Source organism: Mustela putorius, unplaced genomic scaffold, assembly GCF_011764305.1.
Source record: "Mustela putorius furo isolate JIRA1106 unplaced genomic scaffold, ASM1176430v1.1 tig00000095_pilon_pilon_pilon, whole genome shotgun sequence".
In the NCBI taxonomy this organism is placed as follows: domain Eukaryota; kingdom Metazoa; phylum Chordata; class Mammalia; order Carnivora; family Mustelidae; genus Mustela; species Mustela putorius.
The window spans coordinates 22,336,081-22,356,473 of NW_025421280.1; the positions used below are offsets into that span (position 1 = coordinate 22,336,081).

A 20,393-nucleotide genomic window follows, 5' to 3' on the forward strand; every position below is an offset into this window, starting at 1 on the left:
TATTCATAATATTTACCATTTTACTCATTTTAAGTGTATAAATCAGTGGCATTAAGTATATTCATAGTGTTGTATAATCAACACCACTATTTCCAGAATTTTTTTTTTTTATCATCCTTAACAGAAACTTTGTACCTATTAAACAGTAAACTTATTTCCCCTCTCATCCTTGGCAACTCTGTTTTACTTTTTGTATGAATTTGCCTATTCTAAGTACTTATGTAAGTGGTATCATAATATAATATTTGTCCTTCTTGTCCATCACTTAACATGATGTTTTCAAAGTTCACACTAAAGCATTTATCAGTTTCATTCATCTTTAAGGTTGTGTAATTTCATTGTATCTATATACCACAATTTGTTTGCCCATTCCTATGTTGATAGAAACTTGGATTTGTTAATTTCTTTTTGTTGCTAACCAGTATTCATTGCATGGATACACCACAATTAGTTATCCGTTCATCTCATGGACATTTGGATTATTTCCTATTTCTGGCTATTAAGAACAGTCCTCGGGCGGGCCTATGCAGCATTCACTTCTCTTGGGTAAATATTTAAAAGTACAATGGCTGGATCATATTGTAGGCATGAATTTAGTTTTTAAAGAAATGCCAAACTTTTTCAAAATGGCTGGAAATTATCAAGGGATTAAGGTTCCAAGCACTCCAATTTCTTGCCAGTCTTTAATTTTAACCTGTTCAGTGGGGTTATGGGAGTTCTGATTAGAACGTCCCTGATGACTAATCATATCCAGCATCTTTTCATGTTTTTTCTCTATTTATATTCTTTTTTAAATTTTTATTTTTTTTATTTTCAAAGATTTTATTTATTTGACAGAGATCACAAGTAGGCAGAGAGGCAGGCAAAGAGAGGGGGAAGCAGGCTCCCTGCTGAGCAGAGAGCTCGATGCGGGGGCTTGATCCCAGGACCCTGAGATCATGACCTGAGCCCAAAGGCAGAGGCTTTAACCCACTGAGCCAACCAGTCGCCCCTCGCTATTTATATTCTTTTGTGAATTATCTGTTCAAATCCTTTGTCCATTAAAAAGGGGGAGGAGTGTTCACACATATTTTTGCGATCAATGTCTGCCGGGCCCCATGCTCATTAGTGTTCTTATATGCTTTAAACAACCACCGCCCTGCACAGAGGTACTAACGGAGCAAGATTTGGCCCGCGGAGACTGACCAGGATCTCTTCCATTCCGCTACTCTCAGACGTTTCTGGGCAGGGCTCACCGCGCTCGAAGGCTCGCGCCATGATTGGCTGAAGGAGCACTTCCTCAAGCACTTCCGACTCCCGGCCGGCACAGGGCATCAGTAATTGGCTGGGCTGACCCAGCGCGAGTCTCTCCGGGAGTTGTAGTTCTTGGGGGGCTCTGCTGGGGACGCCGGGAAGGGCCAGTTACTGCAGGGGCCAGGAGCGCCAGTTGGGCTTGGTCGAGGCAGCTGAAACTATGTCCCGCGTGTCGGTGCCCTGCCATGTGAAAGGCACCGTGGCCCTGCAGGTGGGCGACGTGCGAACCTCCCAAGGCCGGCCTGGTGTGCTGGTCATCGATGTCACCTTCCCCAGCGTCGCGCCCTTCGAGGTGAGCAAGCCCCGTGGGCGCGACCGGGGCTCCTGGGCGGGGCTAACCTGGGAACTCGGGCGTGTTCCAGGCATTTAATTTTTTACCGAAAGCCTCTGCAGTGTCCTGGCCCTTGCAAATCAGTTAACCATTTATTTATTACTTCAGTTATCGCATATTTACGAGACTGCCGTTTTCTGTCGTGTTCTCTTCAACATCTCTTCCCCATGTCCAGAACAGGGCAAGCATAGAAGTGCCAAGGAAGTAGGATGATGGTGGAAATGCAATTGTGAACCAGAGAGAGGTGAAAGATCACTTTGTTCCTGACCACTGGGGTGGGGATCATTAGACAATGCTTTACCCCAAAACCTGCCTCTGGCGCGTTCCCTACAGTCCCTGCTGGAGGTCAGGTAAAGCGCATTCCTCATCCGGATCATCCCAATGGCTCCAGTTTCCAGTCTCCAGTTGCCGGTCCACATCTGCCGGCTGACACTACGAGAGTGACTGACACTACAAGATCTCAGCACAGAGGACAAAGTCCACTTTCTAATGGCTTGACATTTGGAGCCATTTGTGCCCTGCCTGCCTTTTGACCTCATGCACTTTGTCCTGTGGTGTGTGGTCCTCTCCAAGCTGTTCCTTACCATAAGCTTCGAAACTTCATTATAGGGCTCAACCCTGTAAATATTGATTCAGTAGGTCTGGGGTGGAGCCTGTACATCTATAGTAAAAACAACAACTTACTTGGGTTACTCTGATGAATGTGCAGTGATGAGGATTGCTGTAGTCAGGCTGAATCACTATGGTTTCAGGAGGGGCCAGGTTTTCTCAACCTTTGGTGCCCCTTTGCTTATGTTACTTTTACACTCTCTCTTTTCCGGTCCACTTGGTGAACTCCTCCTTCTTGAGGCCTCATCTGTACGTTTTTCTGCCTCCTCCAGAGTTAGGGTTCTGGCAGCATCTTAGACCTGTGAGAAGATTTACGGTCATTGATTATTTGCATGACCTGCTCCTTTGGACTGTGAGCTCTTCTAGGAGAGTGAAATTGTCTTTGGGCCCCAGTGGATGTTTGTTGAAATTGTTAGGTTGGTGGAAGAATACATTCCTAAGGGGAGGAGAAGATGGTATGTTTGAGCCTCTCAGGCCCTGGGGCTAGGTCTGATTTGTCATGGTGGGTTGTGTGCGCTCTAGTTACAGGAGATCATGTTTAAGAATTACTACACAGCCTTTCTGAGCATCCGTGTTCGCCAGCACACCTCAACGCACACCCCACCCAAATGGGTGACCTGCCTGCGGGACTACTGCCTCATGCCTGACCCACACAGTGAGGAGGGAGCCCAGGAGTATATATCGTTGTTTAAGCACCAGGTCAGCTGGGACTCAGCATGGCTGGGGAAGTCCAGAGAAGGGCTCACAGGAGGATTGGGGATGGGCCAGGATACCTGGAGGGAAGAGGGGAGGCAGGGCTGGCCTGGGCTTGCACCTTGGAGGGATTACTGGTGTTTTTTATTTTCCTTCCTAAAGGCCTGGGGAGGCAGCATCTTGGCTCCTTGCTGGTTGGGAGGCTCTTGGGCAGTGAGCTTGGGCCTTGCTGGGTCCTTGTGTGTGTGTGTGTGTATCTATGTCAGATGCTGTGTGACATGGCCAGAGTACTGGAGCTGCGCCTGATTCTTCGACAGCCATCACCACTGTGGGTGTCTTTCACAGTGGAAGAACTGCAGATTTACCAGCAGGGACCAAAGGTAAGTGACCAGCTCAGAGCTGTTGGTTGGCCCTTTCCCTAGAAGGCTCTTAGCTATGGCTAGGAGAGCTGGGTGTGGGGTCGGGAGTGGACAAGACTCAGAAGGAAATTAGCCAGGAGGGAATACTGGAAGCTAAGGGTGAGAGGAGAGGTCATGTCCTCATACCCCTGAACTTTTGAGGCTACCTACCTCTCTCAGAGCTTGAGCCTTCAGGTACTGGGAGATACTTCTGTTCCTGGGGCCTTCTGCATAGCAGAAAAGCTTAAGTAATCTCTAAGCTCTTAGGTAGTCTGATGGCCCCTTGGACCTCATGGACCTCTGAACAGGGTTTTCTCAGTATCTGAGGCTCAGGTGCCCTCTGTCTTCTCTGAGGACCAGGGAATCTGGTGTTTGGGCTTTTCCACTCTGTCTCCTTTAGGGGAGTATGCCTTTGCTTTGCAGAGCCCCTCCATGACCTTCCCCAAGTGGCTCTCCCACCCAGTGCCTTGTGAGCAGCCTGCTCCCCTCATTGAGGTAAGCCCTCATCGTGGGTCAGAACCTTGTGTGCAAAGCTCTTGTGTCCAGCACGGGCTCAGGTGGGCCTCTTTCTACAAGAATCTGAGGTTGGACCCAGAGCCCTTCATTCAGTCTGTGCCATCTTCCTCTTGGGTGGTCCATGGGCTTTGAGGCATCTCTCAGTGGGGCTGGGCAGCCTCCCGCACATTGGGCCCCAACCTCATGTTTCACAAGTCATCTGGGAATGTTTCTGGTCTCTCTTGGTGGGCCGCATAGCCCAACTTGGTCTCTCTGGAGCTTTAAGGGCACTGCTGGGGAGATACCCATGGCCACTGACCCCTCCTTCTGGAGCAGGGTCTCCCAGACCCCAGCAGGGTATCCTCCGAGGTGCAGCAGATGTGGGCGCTGACAGAGATGATCCGGGCCAGTCACACCTCCACAAGGATCGGCCGCTTTGATGTGAGTGAGTGCTTCCCTCTGCTTCCTTCCCGTTGCTCCGAGCGGTTCAGATCTCATGGTCTTTTGTGTTGCAGGTGGATGGCTGTTACGACCTGAACTTGCTCTCCTACACTTGAACCATGGCTGTTAGCCAAGACGTTGGCCTTCCGTGCCCACCCAGACCTGGTTTGGGCCACCAGAGGCTGGAGTGTTTTCCCTGTGCATTCCGAGTGTTGCCTGCATGTCCACTGGGTCTGGGCCATGTTCACAGATTCAAGATTCCTGGGGGCTCACTGTGTTGCTTCAGCATGAGCTCTCGGCAGGGGTGTACTCTGTCCTCATCCGACTGCAACCCGAAACTCCTTTTACTACCCTAAAAACACTTCAGTTCTACTTACTAAGATTCCCCTTGTGTCCTCTGCTCCTCCGGCCAACATGCACACTCCAGTCTCCTGCCTGCTGCTTCACCCTGAGTGCACTGGGTTGGGGTGATCTACTAAGCGTGTTCTCACTATTGCTGGAAGGCTGCTACAGCCTTTACACCCACTTACTTTGGAAACGAGATCAAAAACAGGAGCCCATTTCTTCTTTCTGCGCCTCTGCGCCCTCTAGTGGTCTTCTTTCCCTTTGTATTATGCCCCTAAGAAGAAATTTCTGGTCTTCACTCCTGCCCGCCTAGGGAGCAAAGCTGGAGATTTGGGCAGCCTGAACCCCTTGGTCTCTGAGCTGGCTCCTTGGTATGTGTCCAGATGGGTCTGCCTAGCCAAGCTGGGCAGATGCCTCTGGCAAGGCCGAAGTCTGAGAAGGAGTTCTGCGACCTTTGTGCCCAAAGTACATCCTTGTCCATTCTCCCACCTACCCCCTTCCAGGAATCATTCTCTAGGATAAAAGAGAGGTGTGGGTCCAGGTGAGCGCTGTCCCTGGTGTCTTTTAAGAGGCTGAGGTCTGCTACAACCCCATGCTTGCTGCTGAATAAGGCAGGCTGCCCTTACGAGAAAAACTTCCTTTTCCATTTTTTCCTGTCTTTGCCCCCAGGGGCTATGATGCAGCAGTGCTGTTACTTGTGCTAGACCTGGAGAGTTGGACATTTGTGTGGCTCAACAGCTTTCTGGAGGAAGATCAGATCCCTTCCGGTGGCCACTCTCTGCTCTTACCAGAATTTTTTTTTTTTTTTTTTAAGATTTTATTTATTTATTCGACAGAGAGAGATCACAAGTAGGCAGAGAGAGAGGAGGAAGCAGGCTCTCTGCTCAGCAGAGAGCCCGATGCGGGACTCGATCCCAGGACCCTGAGATCATGACCTGAGCTGAAGGCAGCGGCTTAACCCACTGAGCCACCCAGGCGCCCTCTTACCAGAATTCTTGCAGGTGTTGCCTGCAGGATCATTTACTTTAGCCCTGTTCAGTTTTTGCTAAGAGGGTAATGACCACAATCCTGTGCTCAGGGAGTAGCAGCCCTCAGAGAGAGTGCATGTGTGAGACTGAGAGAGAGAGAGAGAGAGAGAGTGTGTGTGTCTCAGAGAGTGGGGGGGGGAGGTTCCTGGGGATATAGTGTGTAAGAATGTGGGGAGGTCCCTGGGGTTGGTGGCAGGGACTGCACTCCACTGATACCCAGCACAGGCCCTAATGTGCAGCAAGATCAATAAATACTTGTGGAATGCGTGACTGCTGGCTGCCTGTGTCTTCCCAGTGGGAAAGCTGGAGACCCTCGCTAGAGGCGGGGTTGCTGAGGAGCTCAGCCTGCAAGGCTAGCTCCACCCTCGTGTATCCTCTCCACCCCCGTCCCCTTCTCCCATGTGACCCTACACTCCTCTTGTCCTGAATATGCAATTAAGGCCTTTTGGCCCTTTGTAGAACTTTGACCTTTTGGAGGCAGGGCTGTCCGCAAGGGGAGGCCTAGCCCCCAGCTCTGTCTCTGAGCAGCTTAACTGGTTTGGACAGCCTAATTGGCCCTGGAAGATCAACTAGAAGCGCCTGGGGCTCTTTCCCTACAGCTTTGAGTCCCTGCTCACTGCTCTAAAGCCCCGCCTGCCCTTGGGGCAGCCTGCCTTTGGGGCTACCCGCCCCTTCTGATCCCCTTTGTGGGAGAGAGACCTGTCCAAGCAGAGCTGGGACTACATCTCCCAGCGTGCCTGGCAGCGTGGTGGCCTCTGTGTGCCGGCCGCACCAGTTGCAGGCAACAATGCAGCGGGCAGTGAGCATGGTGGCCCATCTGGGCTTGCGGCTGCAGGCACTTCCATCGGCCCTGGGCCGTCCGTTCAGTTGCGCACAGGTGGGATCGAGGGTGCCGGGGGAGGGTGCCAGTTTTGGAGGTGGGGGAGGGAAGAGGGTGGAGGTCGGGACACTGGTGGCCCTTAACCCAGCCACCCGCAGGACGTACTCCGCAGGACACCACTCTATGACTTTCACCTGGCTCATGGCGGGAAGATGGTGGCGTTTGCAGGCTGGAGTCTGCCTGTGCAATACCGGGACAGCCACGTTGACTCACACCTGCACACACGCCGGCACTGCTCGCTCTTTGACGTGTCCCACATGCTGCAGGTGAGCCAGGGGAGCATGCCGGCTGCCCAAGTCAGGGCTTCCTCCCCATCTACAGTGGAGCAAGCCTCGGCTTTGTGGGGATCCAGATTCCAAGGGCCACCATCCTCGCAGAAGAGGTGGACGTCCCCGGTGTCCTAGACTGTGGCCCCCAGGAAATTAACTCAGAGGGTCTCTTGGTTGTCTCTTCTTTAATCTCTTTAGCCTGCTCCCACTCAGTGGCGTGCCTCTATGTCCTGGGTTCCCCAGGGCTGGCACCCATTCCCATCGACTCTCCTGGGTGTTGGTTTGGAAAAGGGGTAATTCAGGGTGGTGCTGGACCCTTTCAAGTTCCCTAACCTTCTCCATTGCACCCACTCCTGTATTGGGGGATGTAGGGGAGTCAGGTGGGGCTCTGCCACCTGCAGAGTTAAAGGACTGCTCAGGCGTTTTGGCTGGGTTGGACGGAACTGTGGGCAGTCCTTGCCCAGTGGCATGAGGTTTTTGATCTCTTTCCCAGACCAAGATACTTGGTTGTGACCGAGTGAAGCTGATGGAGAGTCTAGTGGTTGGAGATATTGCAGAGTTAAGGCCAAACCAGGTGGGCCCCTCTTCTCTTGTATTTCTGCTCAGTGTCTGTTCTCAGTCTTGAGCCAGCAAATGGGAGGGGTGGGGGTGCAGCAGTGGCTCAGACATAGCTTCCCAGGGCTTGTGGTCTTGGGCAGTGGGGTCCCTGGGTATGTCCAGACATCCAGTTATCTGCAGGGAGGGGGCTTACTCCATCCTTAACAGATCAGGCTGGGAAGCCAGAAACCCAGGTTTATGTCATTTTGTGGCCTTTCATGCTGTCAAACGCCTTGCAATGCAAAGGTAGCCCCTAAATTAGCGGCCTCACCATCACCAACAGCTTCTTAGGAATACACTCTCGGGCCCTGTTTCAGACCTGCTGAATCAGAACCTGTTTTAACAAGATCCCCAGGTGATTCATGTGATCTCTCAACCTCAGGCTCCTTCCATCGAGTGGGGAGGCTTGTGAGGCCGGCCTCAGTATTTTGGCATATTGCTGCGGCACTTATGGTATCATCAAGATGGACTTTGAAGTCTCCGTGTTGGGGTTTGGGGCATGGACTGAGTTGTCTCAGGTCTAGGTGGGATGAAGCAGCGAGTCCTAGATGCCCTGGATTAAGTGTGAAATGGCGCTCAGTATTGATTGGGGAAAAGTGCAGAGGCCCCATCAGATCAGGGAGGTCTCCAAAGATGGGGAAGGGGTAAAAAACTTTGTCGGTGCATGAAGATCCAAATCCTGGGCTGGGCAAGGGCCTGGGCTTACCTAGCCTTCCTGCTTGCCCCTCCTCCCCTCCCAACCCTTTGCCTGAGGGTTCACGAATTGGTGGTGGCTGGCTGTGTGTGCCCAGGAGTGAGTGTGACTCATACTTGACCTGGGCTTCCTGGACCTGGAGGCAAAGACGTTCCACTTTGGCACTAGGGGACACTGTCGCTGTTCACCAATGAGGCTGGAGGCATTTTAGATGACTTGATTGTGACCAGCACCTCTGAGGGCTACCTGTATGTGGTGTCCAACGCTGGCTGCTGGGACAAGGACTTGGCTCTCATGCAGGTACAGCCCGTCTGTTTCTAGGTACCCTGTCTTCTTTGCTCACAGAGCAGCATCCTTGCTGTCCAGGAAAGACCTGGCAGGGACAAGGGGCTTCGATCATACCTCTTTGAGTTGAGTGAACAGCAGGCCAGAGTGGGCCCTCCATGGAGAATACCAGGTTTCAGTGATGGGGGAGTAGAGCAGGCAAGACTGGCCACGGCTCCCAGGCGAGCATCCTCTGGTGAGGGTGGAAGCCAGAGCCTCATGTGAACACGGGCAGACCCGGGCTTGGGGCATTCCTACCAATTAGTTATATAACCTTGTAAGATGGGAACCAGCCTATTCTGCCCAGCTTTTCAGCTCCCAGCCCGCCGTAGGTGCTCAGTAAGCGGTCCCAGAAGCTGATGTGGTGTTTGTGTCTTTCCTTTCAGGACAAGGTCAGGGAGTTTCAGAACACGGGCAGGGACGTGAGCCTGGAGGTGGTGGAGAATGCCTTGCTAGCCCTGCAAGGTGAGCAGGCCAGGCTGGGGTTGGAGCCGACCTTTGCCTCGCTGGCTTTTTTGACTGTTCAGCACAGGGGCCATTCCAGAAGGAAGGTGTGGATGGTGTGCTATTCGTGGGCCATAATTCTAAGTTTGGAATTAGGCCTTCCTTCCATGTGCTGTGAGGCTCAGGGGCTGTGGGCAGGAGCATCTTCTCCCACCTTGAGCCCTTAGTAGGACTTGCTCAGGTCTTATTCTGGCCCCTGAGTAAAGGCTGTGGTCCAGCTTCGAGGGGAAACAGGGACCTGGACTCTGGGTCACTGGTTCCCTGGGCTCAGGCCCCACAGCGGCACAGGTGTTGCAGGCCGGTGTAGCAGAGGACCTGAGGAAATTGCCCTTCATGACCAGTGCTGTGATGGAGGTGTTTGGTGTGCCTGACTGCCGTGTAACCCGCTGCGGCTACACAGGAGAGGATGGCATGGAGGTAGGTCAAGAAGTGGGTATAGGGTAGGGGACAGGGGGACAGGTCTCTGGAGCCATTGCCCACCTGCTCTGTGGTGTCTCATGCAGATCTCGGTGCCGGCGGTGGCGGCAGTCCGCCTGGCAACAGCTCTGCTGGAAAACCCAGAGGTGAAGCTGGCAGGACTGGCCGCCCGGGACAGCCTGCGCCTGGAGGCAGGCCTCTGCCTGTATGGGAATGACATCGATGACCACACCACGCCTGTGGAAGGCAGCCTCAGCTGGACATTGGGTGAGTTGGGCTGGCACTCAGGGATAGAATCTTGGAGACTAGTGTGGCCAGCCCGTGACTGCTCCCAAGGCTGTGTACCCTGGAGCCCGTGACTCAGCCTCCCTAAGCCTCCTTTCCCTGAAGGTGCCACTACACCTTTGCTCATTACATGCTGAGGATCTTCAGCCGGCTGAGGTGGGCAGCACAGCCTCTAAGACCTGGGGACAGGACGTGGGTGGCTGACTGCATGGCAGGGAGGAATGGAGCTTTGGGGAGCCTGAGCAAAGGGGTCTCACTGCTGGATGGATGTTACTTTGGGGTCCCTGTAAGGAAGACCTCCTGTGGCCAGGGGTCTATGGACTGTGGCTTAATCCCAGTGTGTCATGCTTCAGGGAAGCGCCGCCGAGTTGCCATGGACTTCCCTGGAGCCTCAGTCATTGTTGCTCAGCTGAAGGGCAAGGTGCAGCGGAAACGTGTGGGGTTAATCTGCGAGGGGGCGCCAATGCGGGCACATAGCCCCATCCTGAATACGGAGGGCACTGTGATTGGTAGGTGGACCAGTGAAGTTGGAGAGCCCTTGTTCCTTCCCCAGGAGGGTGGGCATTGGACTGGCATGGTGATGCTGACATATGGCCTTTGCTCACACAGGTACTGTGACCAGTGGCTGCCCCTCTCCCTGCCTGAAGAAGAATGTGGCCATGGGTTATGTGCCCAGTGAGTATAGCCGGCCAGGGACCCCACTGCTGGTAGAGGTGCGGCGGAAGCAGCAAGTGGCCGTGGTCAGCAAGATGCCCTTTGTGACCACAAATTATTATACCCTCAAGTGAAAGTGGCTTGGGGCAGGGCCTCTCCCATCTAGGAGCCTGGACCTGGAGGACATTCTGTAAGGGTTAGTCACAAAACTGAGGTTGAATACACTGGGGCGGTGGTTGATTCTGGTTGTCTGGTTGAGGGGGGCCCATCCCACCAATCCTACCCCTTCGTGTGCCTCTCCAACTTCAAGATCCCATTTCTGAGCAAGGGACCAGCTCATGAAATGTTAACCTGTGCCCCCACTGACCCCATTCTTGTCTGCCTCCTGGAGGGTTACGAGAAGCTTTCTGGCATCTCTCCCTTCCACTCTGCCAGGTGCTGGCTGTGGAGCAGAGGCTGACATTTAGGAAGGGGATAGAGCCTGCCCAACCTACCTCACCATGGTTTCTCACGCTGCGGAGGGGTTATTACATTGGGTAGTGCCGGCCATCTTCTTCAGTTTACTTTCCATGAATGCAAACTGCTGCCTCTCCCTGGGTAGGAATGATTCCTGACTCACCGAGGGTTGGCCCTGTAGGGCTGCTGTGCCTGTGTAAACTTGGGGACAGCTGAGGAGGAAAAGACTCACTCTTCCACATTCCCAAGTTAGCCCAGCCTGCTGCCCAGTTGCAAACCATGCTGGGCTCACCACCGGTCCTGAGCCCCAGGGCTGTTGTAGGACAGGCAGGGCCTCCTCCTAGACTTGACTTACCCTGGCTGACCTTTGCCCCCGGGGCCCATTCTGGACTCTGCCGACTTCTTAAAAAAAAACAACAAACATTAAATGAGTTTCCTTTTCTTCTTGCTTGCTAGTCTCTAGCTTCATTGTCCTTTGGCCACATGGTTCCTGGGGTGCCAGGCCAGTGCCTGCTTGTCTGGCCTCTGAGGCAGGCTCAGAGTGGGTTCTCCCTGAGAGGGGCGGGTCTAGAAAAATTAATGAGGATAGTGCCCCTCCTGTCAGGCACTCACCACTGCTCCTCTAGGGAGCTGAGCCTCTCCACCTCTGCAAATCATTGCATCCTGGACGCTGAGTGGCAGTAGCCCCACTGTTCCCGCTCCAGTTTCCCCTGTGCACGCGCACCCTTGTCCTGTCTGAATAATCACACAGCCAGTGCACTTCCATGTTTAATAAGCCACATCCTCAGTGAAACCGGGGGTGAAACATGAGGCCCTGATTCTGTGAGGTGGTGTCAATGGGTAGGGCTGGGGCTGCAAAACAGTCATCCTAACCAGCCAGGAGGTAGCTCCCGAGTAAGTCCACGTATACCAGTTCAGTGTGGGCCTACGTCCAGTGCACCTCTGCTGCCAAAGTGGCCTAGCCAAAGGCTGCCAGATAGAAATGTGACCTCTAATAGAGAAAGCAGGTGGTGGGACACTGAGGTAGCTGGTGGCCCAGCAGAAGCAGGTTGGGAGTGTGGCCTTCAGGAAAGGAGGCAGTTCTAGCAATATGCTGCTTTTAGAAACTGCATTGTGCCACCCACACCTTTGGAAGCTCCCCTGGTCCGCTGTGTAGGTGGCAGGCCTGTGGCTCTTTCCGGTTGAGGGTTCTTGGGGGCTGAGATGGTGCTTGTGGGGAGGAGCTGAGCCTGTGGCTTCTTAGAATGAAGCTGCTTTAACTCCAGGTCAAGATGGGAAGCGATGTAGCTGCGGGGCACAGTAGCACAGGATCACTCCTCCTTAACTGCTCAGTATCTCCCTGGGAGGGGGCAGGGTATGACCCCATGGGCACTTTAAGCAGTGGGGGGTGGAAGGTCACCCCTCGAGGCTCAGCCTCTTTCAGGCACCCAGCTTGCCAACAAGGACTGAGAGGACTATGAATGAGTTCATATCCAGGAAGAGACCATTTCCATAGCCTGACTCACACCTGGAAAGCTCTGGATGGGCCAGGGAGGTGCATGTTTGGTGCCTCCAAGTCCGGGCAGCGCCAGCTCCCCCTGCCTTCCACTGGAATGGCCAGCTAAGTAACAACAGAGGATAAGGCTATGTCTAGTCCAGAATTCCTTGGCTCCCTGCCAACAAAACAAAAACAAATTCAAGAAACCTAGAGCTTAGGGGAAAATGGGCTTCCCTTACAAATTCCAGAGATGGTCAACCTCAGGTTTCCTCTCAGGACGAATTTCTATGGGGTCACATCCCAGGGGGATGGGAAGGGACAAGAACAAGCCACAGCAGAAAATGGACTGCTGGCCTCCCCAACCCAGACGCTTCTCCTGAGCTGACTCCTGAGAGAGGAGGGAGGAGCATGCCTTCTCCTTAAGGCACCCAGATCAGGGTAGAGGCAAACTTGACTGGCCCAATGCCTGGGCCTGCTGGAAGCAAGGCCAAGGGCAGTGGAGGCCCAGGCCTGTAAGCACTGGGGTACTCCCTGCCCCCAAGCCTGATCTCCCTGCCATTGTCTCTTGGGTCTGGGTAGCAGCAGAACCCAGTGTGGGAACCAGCAGACCCGGTGATGTCCCTGGAGATCCCTCTGCTGCCTTCCCTTATTCTCTGTGGGTTTTGAGAGGTTCATTTGCTGTTGTTTCCCTAAAAATGATGGAGAGAAGAGAGGAGTTATTCCACAGGCAGCCCAACAGTCCCTAATTGGCTCTTTCTAGCCCTTCAGTGGCTGAGGGGGGCTCAATAAGGCCACACTACAATCTAGACCACTCTACTGAGTTCCCATATCCCACACTGGTTCCCCTACCTTTCTCCTCTGACACGTTCTTCCTCCTAGTTCCTTGCCTTATCGTGATGTTCCTGTCTTTCCCCAGTTGCCCAGGACCTGGGCAGTGGCAGGCCTCTTAACTAGACTCATGCCTTCTCTACTGGACCCCATTTATTGGCATTTATAAAGACAGATTTGATCAGGCCATAGCCTTGCTGAGTCCTTCAGTAGCTTCCCAAGATTTAGGATAGGGTTTCATGGTCCCTTCACGTCTGACTACAGTGTCCCAGTCTTGTCTAGTCTAACTGTATGACACACTTGTTCTTGCCCTGGCTTTTGTGCTATCCATTCTTGGTCTGGTACACTTAACCACTCCCCAGCCTTTGCCCTCAGCTTAGCTGTTTTGGAAGAAAACTCTGACTGGCCTCACGCCCTGCTCTTCTGCCCTTCCCTTTTATTTTTTATTATCTATTAATTTTTTTTGCTGCCCTCCCTTTTAAATCTCTGGCTCCCCCTGTAAACAAGGCCTGAGTTGTCCTTTTCTTTGGACCTAGTGTGGCTGCTGTCATATGGTAGAAGCTCAGAGATTAGTTGAATGAATGCTCTGATTAGTGATTTGATGTTTTACAGATGACAAGGCTGACCCTGATGAGGCCAGTCAGTGCAATAAGGATAATGCAATAAGGACAGAGGCTCCTATCTTCCTAATTGAGGGGCCTGCAGCAGAGTGGAACCCAACAGACTTGCCACTTCATCTCTGAGATCACTACCAGTCTCACAGGTTGCTGAACAGGCTACTGATGGGCTGTTCACAAACTGGTGTCACTCAAAGCCTGAGCTCTACTTGCAGGCCTTGGAGCTTGCTGTAAAAGCCACTAAACTGGTGGACTCCTGCTCTGAGAACTTCCTGCCCCTGTCCCTGTTCCCAGCACAGGTGTGTCCTCTGCCTGCCAAGCATGGGGTTGCCATGGGCACATATGTACTCACCATGAAGTGAAATGCGTGGAGCCATCAGGTGTGGATCCGTTCTGGCCGCCCAGACCTGGGGGCAGGAACACATCCAGAGCTGCAGCAGGCAGGGGGTGGGGATCTGAGCAGGTATCAGCCCAGGTGAGTTTAGAGGCCAGTGGTGTTGTCTGGTGGAGTCTCGTGGGGGCCCTAAAGGGACTAGGAGTATTGTCTGATGGCGGTTCAAGGGAACAGTTACAATGTGATGGGTGTACCGCGGTTTCTGGCATGGAATGGCATGTTGGCAATGGGTCAGGGTACAGCGTTAAGTTGTGATAAGGTTCTTAGGGGACCAGTGGTAGTCTAGGGGGTTCTGGGGAGCCCAATGGTAAGGTCCGGTGGGGGTGGGGAGCCTCACCTGGGCGGTGATACAGCCCTGTCACCGTGCTCCCGTAGAACCCCCACGCCAGCTGGATGCCCAGGAGACTTAACACCAACCACAGTAGCAGCAGCTTGAAGAGAGTCACGCGCATGTCCTGCGCCTCCCACTCCCGCAGGAACTCGCTGCCCAGGGTGCCTAGCGCGCCTAGCACAGTGGTCGGCAGAGCCTGCAAAGACTCCCCAGACCAAGGCTCCGCCATGACTGGCCCATGCCCCACCCGGGGACTGTCATTGTAGTCCCCACTGCGCAGGCGTCTGGACTTCCGGGGCCAGGCCCATTAGTGCGCACGCGTAAAGCAGGCAAGGAGCGCCTACTTCGCTTGCGCGAAGAGTTGGCAGTTTGGGGAGGAGTACTAAAACCGCGCACGCGCACTAGCCCCACCCTGCTTGCTTAAAAGATGAGTGAGTCGGAGAGCATAAAATAGCAACCAGGTCTTTTATAGCCCCGGAGTTCCCGTGATGCCCCACGCGGCTGCAGTGATTGGTTGAGCGCCTTGCTTTTAGGGCGGGGACGCGCTCCTGAGCAATCGTGGCTGAGCTGTGAGTGCGCGCGCGTGCGCGAGGCCGCGACTGGGCCTGGCTCGAGCCCGCTGGCACGCGGGGGCGCGCACGTCGCTTCCCCGCCCTCCCGCCGCCGACCGCCCTCGCTCGCTCGCGCTCCCTGCTCCCCGCCCGCCGCCCGCCGTCCTCCGTCGGTTCTCTCGTTAGTGTGCTGCCGTCTCCTTAGCCACCCGCCCGTCTCCGAGCTTGCGACTCGCGGACAGGCGTCCTCGGCGCAGAGAGACCGGACTGCGAGTCGTCGCCTAAGGTAAGCGAGAGGGTTCCCTCCTGGCGCCGCGGCGCCCCGGGCCCGCCCGGCACTCTTCCGGCCGCCCGCCCGCCGCCCCGCCGAGGCCGCGCCCCACCTGCTGCTCTCAGCCGGCTGCCCCAGGGCCCCAGCCCTTGCCCCGGCCCGGGCCCCGCTCCCCAAAGCGGCGGCCCCGCCCGCGCAGTCCCCGGAAGCGCGCCCCGCGGCCTCCCGCGCCCCTTCCCCCGCCCGGCCAGGCCTGGTGGAGCCCTAGCCACCCGCCCGCGGTCCCCGGCTCTTCCTCTCTCAAGGCTGTGCCGGCCAGGGCGGGGGCTTCGAGCCGGGCCGGGAGACCGCGCCGTACTGCCGGCCCTGGCGAAGCGCGCGTGGCTGTCGGGAGTTGAAATGGGAAAGAAACTCTTTACAACTCCATCTTGGCTTTTTACATTGAATATGAAACATGGATCACCGTTTTATACAGGGTGAAGTCCAGTTATGTTTTGGGTAGATTTTCTTCTTAAATGAAGTATTCCCGGAGAGGTGTAAGTAAGGTAGTGTTGAGATCTTACGGGTTAGGATTCTGGGGTATTGAAAAGGGAATATTCCAGTTGAAAACATTTTTTTTTTCATGATTTAAACTGTGCTACATCGAAATAGAGTATTAATTTGCAGTTTTGCTTAGTATTAAGTTAGTACCTTGATAGGAATCACCTAAACAGCTGTCCGTAGTTACCGATTGAACCCAGTTACAAGCCGTCTTTATTAAATAGCACTGTTTGCACTCAAATCGATTTGGTCAAAACAATGTTTAATAGTTTATGGTGGAAAATAGGCATTTTTTTTGGCCTCAGAGTTAGTTTCACTTGTGTTTTTTAGTGGTCCTGATTTAAAATTTTTACCAATATTGGTGACTTGTTTCCTTCTCTTTGTGTTTTTAAGTTTGTCTTTGAAGTAAATGTTTCTTGCAGGTGTGCAGTCAGATCATAGTGCTCTCTGCCAGATCTGAAGGGAAAAAATACTTGAAAATTTTTCTTAAAAATGTTATATGTGGTGAGAGTTTTTCAGTCATTTAGTGTCAGATACCCGAATGTGTAACGTTTATATACCGTTTCATGATTATCACTTTAGATACGGCTAAGTTGATGGAGATACTGGTATGAACATTGGGTACAAGTGACATTGTTTGGCCTGGAAGTACAAGACTAATTTCTCATTGTGAAGGATAACTTATTTAAAGATCTCTTTTGATAAATTGTCTGGAGACTAGTTCCATCTACTTTTGTAGAGCAGTGGTGGCTCTTGGGGACATAACAAAATAGAAGAAAACTTGCTTTAAGTCAGACTAGTCCTAGAGTTATGGCTTCTGTCCTCATAAAAATTGGTACTGGATGGGGCGCCTGGGTGGCTCAGTGGGTTAAGCCGCTGCCTTGGGCTCAGTTCATGATCTCAGAGTCCTGGGATCGAGTCCCGCATCGGGCTCTCTGCTCAGAAGAGAGCCTGCTTCCCTCTCTCTCTCTCTCTGGCTGCCTCTCCGTCTACTTGTGATTTCTCTCTGTCAAATTAAAAAAAGAAAAAAAAAATTGGTACTGGAGGAAAGAAAAGAATAAGAATCCACCAACTTTTTCATAGATCCAGAATTTTAGACCCAAAAGGAAATTTTCAGGCCTTATGTGGCGCAGCCCCATTTGCAGATGAGGAAGTTGAGTCCCAGAGACTTGGTAAATTACCTAAGATGGTTTGTCTAGTCAGGTGCAGGTCAGAACTATTTTCTCTTCAAGGGATTCTCTTTGTACTCTCAAACAGCTTGCTTAGAGTTAGGTAAAATTCAGGACTTAACTTACTTCTAGTGTTTTCTTCTTTTATGTATTACTGATTTTATATTTGTTGAGTCTGAAAAATTCATTTTCTAAACAAATTTCAGTCTTTATCTTCACAACATTCTCCTCCCTGAAACTGGTTGGTTCTGCAGCAGTTGATTGAAATACATAAATGAATATGTAGGGTCCTTGGTTGCCTAGTTGTAGCTTTAGGTATTTGGTTTTTTGTTTTAAGATTTGGTTATCCATTTGAGAGAGAGTGAGTGTGAGTGTGGGGAAGGGTTGAGGGAGAGAGAAGCCTAGCAGACTACTCCCTGAGCTTGGGGCCAGCTTGGGGCCTGATCCCAGGACCCCGAGATCATGATCCGAGCTGAAACCAAGGATCTGATGTGTAACTGACTGCACCAGCCAGGGACCCATGGGTGTTTGGGTCTTCTTGAGGGAACAACTTCTTCCAACGGGAGGCCCAGACTCCCCTGTTCCAAATCCAACTAATTAGGTCAGGTCAAGATGTTATCATGTGACTGAGGGCTCTTTTGCCTGTTGATTTGAGGTGGGATGGAGAGAAACTGCACATATCAAGTAAATAGTTTCCTGTGCGTGTGGTGGTAGTTTGTTGGAGTGTTCTCATAGTCTGATTTTTATTAGGAGAGTGAAAACAGGTAGATCTTGAGGTGTTTCCTGTCCATGGAGTATAGTTCAGTTCAGGCAGTGACAGGAGGAGGAGTTGCTGCTTTGGGACTTCTTAGTTGTCTAGAGCTGAGAGATTTATGTTAACTCTGTCAGAAGAAAGACTGATACTTCAACTTCTAAAAAGAACTAATTTGGGCATGCTGAGCTTGTATGGACAGCACTTTGGGTTTAATTGCACTAGTGATAATGATAAATGGTACGTAATCACTGGATTTTAATCACATATATTTGTACTTGTGAAAGGTACCTAAAAGTTATTTTACCTTCACATACCACTCAGTTTATCCTTTATCTTTGGCCAGTGGAACTTAGTTGGCCTGCACCTACACCTTAATGTAACTAAATTTTAAACATGTGTTAATGTGTTTTACTATACTGTGCTCTTTGGGAATATGTTCACTGTTAAGTATTTATGAGATTAATAAATTAAAATTTCCAAGATAGTTTAAAGTTAGTAATTACTGTGAAATTCCTATTTCAAGTGTTTTTATTTCAAATGACTCATTTTTCATCTGTGGTGCTATAATTCTAAGTGAAGGCCTTATATACTCATAATTATGGTTGTCGTGACAGAAAATCAGATAGGCATTGAGGCTGCTCATTCTGTTGGTGTTGGTCTGAATTTATTGGCGCTTCCTCCAGATGATCCTAGTTAACATTTTATAGTTAATAATAGTCAAAATATGAGATAAACTCTGTTATATTGCAGCCAGTTTATCCCAGATTGAGTTTTTTTTTCTTTAATGAAGAGGGAGGATAAAGGAAATATGTTTAAGCATATTTATAATAGTGTCTCACTATTCAAGTGAAGGGAAAGAGAACATAACTGAAATGTTTGGAGTGGAGTAAATGGAGAAGTGGAAGGTAAAATGAAATTAGAGAGGTGGGTAGGGACCATATCATGCAGGGCCTTTAGGATATGGGAAGTTCTTTGGGTTTGTTCTGAAAGGAGAAATCATTGTTTGTTTTTTTATTTTCTTTTCTTTTGTTTTAAGATTTTATTTATTTGAGAGAGAGAGTACACAAGCAGGGGGAGTGGCAGGGAGAGGGAGAAGCAGGCTCCCCGCTGAGCAGAGAGCCTGGTTTGATGCAGGGCTTGATCCCAGGACCCTGGGATCATGACTTGAGCCAAGCTGAAGGCAGATATTTAACCAACTGAGCCACCCAGGCACCCCTCATTAGATGTTCGTTAGCCGAAGAATGATAGGATCTGATATTAAATAACTAGAATCACTCTCCAAGAGTAGGAGTAGATCTGAGTCCATGCTGACTTCAGAGAGTAAACTAATATATATATATTTTTAAAATACTAATTTGTATTAGTATTGTGCAGAGAGAGCACAAGCAGGGGGGAGTATTAGGCAGAGCAGTCAAGGGGAGAAGCAGCCTCTCTCAGCTGAGCAAGGGGCATGATGTGGTGATCTGGGATCATGACCTAAGCCCGAAGGCAGACGCTTAACTGAGCCACCCAGGCGTCCCAGCACTAAACTAATATTGATCATTTTTGACAACAATATTAAAAAATTATTTTTCTTGACCTAATGACTTTACCCTAAGTTTTTGAAGCCATTGATTTTCTGACAGTTGTCTTTCAGCCTGTAATTTCTCTGTAATGCTTTATTAAGAAGAATGTGTAATAAGATAAAACAAGTTATTCAGGGGTGCCTGGGTGGCTCAGTGGATTAAGCCTCTGACTTTGGTTCAGGTAATGATCTCAGGGTCCTGGGATTGAGCCCCGAATCAGGCTCTCTGCTCGGCAGGGAGCCTGCTTCCCCATCTCTGCCTGTCTCTCTGCCTACTTGTGATCTCTGTCAAATAAATAAATAAAATCTTAAAAAAAAAAAAGATAAAACAAATTATTCAAATGTTCATGGTAGTCTAGGAGGTAGGATTAGATGTGTTCATTTTAAGATTCTTTTAACTTTGCTATGTGGTTGAAAATTATATGTTGGAAAATTAATTTACATAGGATTCATTTGCTTTTGATTTTTGCTTTGAAAAGGGCAGTATTATAATATTCACAAGATAATGTTGATTGTGAGCATTTTATTTTATTTTATTTTAATATTATTTATTTATTTGACAGAGATCACAAGTAGACAGAGAGGCAGGCAGAGAGAGAGAGAGGGAAGCAGGCTCTGCGCTGAGCAGAGAGCCCGATGTGGGACTATCCCAGGACCCTGAGATCATGACCTGAGCCGAAGGCAGTGGCTTAACCCACTGAGCCAGCCAGGTGCCCTGTGAGCATTTTATTAACTGAGGGAAGCTATTACTTGTACAAATGTGATTATTTGGTGGTATATCAATCAAAAATTAAATTCTACACTTTTTCTCTCTCTTGGATTCTAAGTTACTTCACAGAACTTTGGGCAAGCCTATTTACACACTGTGGTTTTTTTTTTTTCCCTTGTCAAATGAATAGACATAATTACTGATATTTTTATATTTTTATAGTGCCTTTCATCTGAGAAGTTCAAGGCACTTGTAGAACTTCTGCCGCACAGGCCGTGGGTCTTGCAGCACATTTGTAAGGTATGTAAATAGACACCTCTTCTTTTACTCCCTTTTTCCCATGGAAGACAGATTATTATATAAATGTTAAGTTCTAGGGAAATGTGGTTGAATTACTGCTAATGATTCTCTTCACCAGTCTCGAATTCTTTATCTTATTCCATACCTTTTCTCTCTGGTCTTATTTTTTTCTCTC

At 50.8% G+C, this 20,393-nt stretch overlaps 4 protein-coding genes across 10 annotated transcripts in view; 3 read left to right on the forward strand and 1 right to left on the reverse strand.

The window, feature by feature from the left end:
* Nucleotides 1-1,343: 1,343 nt before the first annotated feature.
* On the forward strand, nucleotides 1,344-5,903 carry NICN1 (nicolin 1). The gene is made up of 6 exons (XM_004760650.3): nucleotides 1,344-1,585; nucleotides 2,756-2,932; nucleotides 3,193-3,306; nucleotides 3,748-3,819; nucleotides 4,156-4,260; nucleotides 4,335-5,903. Exons 1-6 carry the CDS (start codon nucleotides 1,454-1,456, stop codon nucleotides 4,374-4,376), a joined length of 642 nt encoding a protein of 213 aa, XP_004760707.1. The 5' UTR covers nucleotides 1,344-1,453; the 3' UTR covers nucleotides 4,377-5,903.
* On the forward strand, nucleotides 5,865-11,161 carry AMT (aminomethyltransferase). Of its 2 annotated transcripts, none has more exons than XM_004760652.3 (9): nucleotides 5,865-6,002; nucleotides 6,612-6,779; nucleotides 7,276-7,356; nucleotides 8,242-8,373; nucleotides 8,784-8,862; nucleotides 9,173-9,318; nucleotides 9,405-9,585; nucleotides 9,957-10,112; nucleotides 10,213-11,161. In XM_004760652.3, exons 2-9 carry the CDS (start codon nucleotides 6,666-6,668, stop codon nucleotides 10,389-10,391), a joined length of 1,068 nt encoding a protein of 355 aa, XP_004760709.1. In that variant the 5' UTR covers nucleotides 5,865-6,002; nucleotides 6,612-6,665; the 3' UTR covers nucleotides 10,392-11,161. The 2 variants fall into 2 exon arrangements, with proteins under 2 accessions (XP_004760709.1, XP_004760708.1); XM_004760651.3 differs by lacking the exon at nucleotides 5,865-6,002 and adding an exon at nucleotides 6,053-6,510.
* Nucleotides 11,162-11,468: 307 nt separating this feature from the next.
* Nucleotides 11,469-14,792, reverse strand: TCTA (T cell leukemia translocation altered). 5 transcript variants are annotated; one of them, XR_001180848.2, is made up of 4 exons: nucleotides 14,367-14,792; nucleotides 13,988-14,090; nucleotides 12,221-12,879; nucleotides 11,469-12,000 (listed from the first exon to the last, which is right to left on the reverse strand). XR_001180848.2 is itself a non-coding variant. In XM_013060681.2 (4 exons), exons 1-3 carry the CDS (start codon nucleotides 14,587-14,589, stop codon nucleotides 12,837-12,839), a joined length of 369 nt encoding a protein of 122 aa, XP_012916135.1. In that variant the 5' UTR covers nucleotides 14,590-14,792; the 3' UTR covers nucleotides 11,469-12,365; nucleotides 12,800-12,836. The 5 variants fall into 5 exon arrangements, 4 of the variants coding, with proteins under 4 accessions (XP_012916135.1, XP_004760712.1, XP_012916136.1 ...); XM_013060681.2 differs by having other exon boundaries at nucleotides 11,469-12,365; nucleotides 12,800-12,879; XM_004760655.3 differs by having other exon boundaries at nucleotides 11,469-12,879; nucleotides 13,988-14,042.
* Nucleotides 14,793-15,018: 226 nt separating this feature from the next.
* The window catches only part of RHOA (ras homolog family member A), a 57,429-nt gene continuing 52,054 nt past the window's right edge, over nucleotides 15,019-20,393 (forward strand). The window contains exons 1-2 of one of the 2 annotated variants that reach the window (XM_045079925.1): nucleotides 15,021-15,197; nucleotides 20,141-20,218. The gene's annotated coding sequence lies outside the window, so the exon portion shown is untranslated. Of the gene's footprint in view, nucleotides 15,198-20,140; nucleotides 20,219-20,393 lie in introns of both variants that reach the window. The other variant, XM_045079927.1, reaches the window with a different exon arrangement.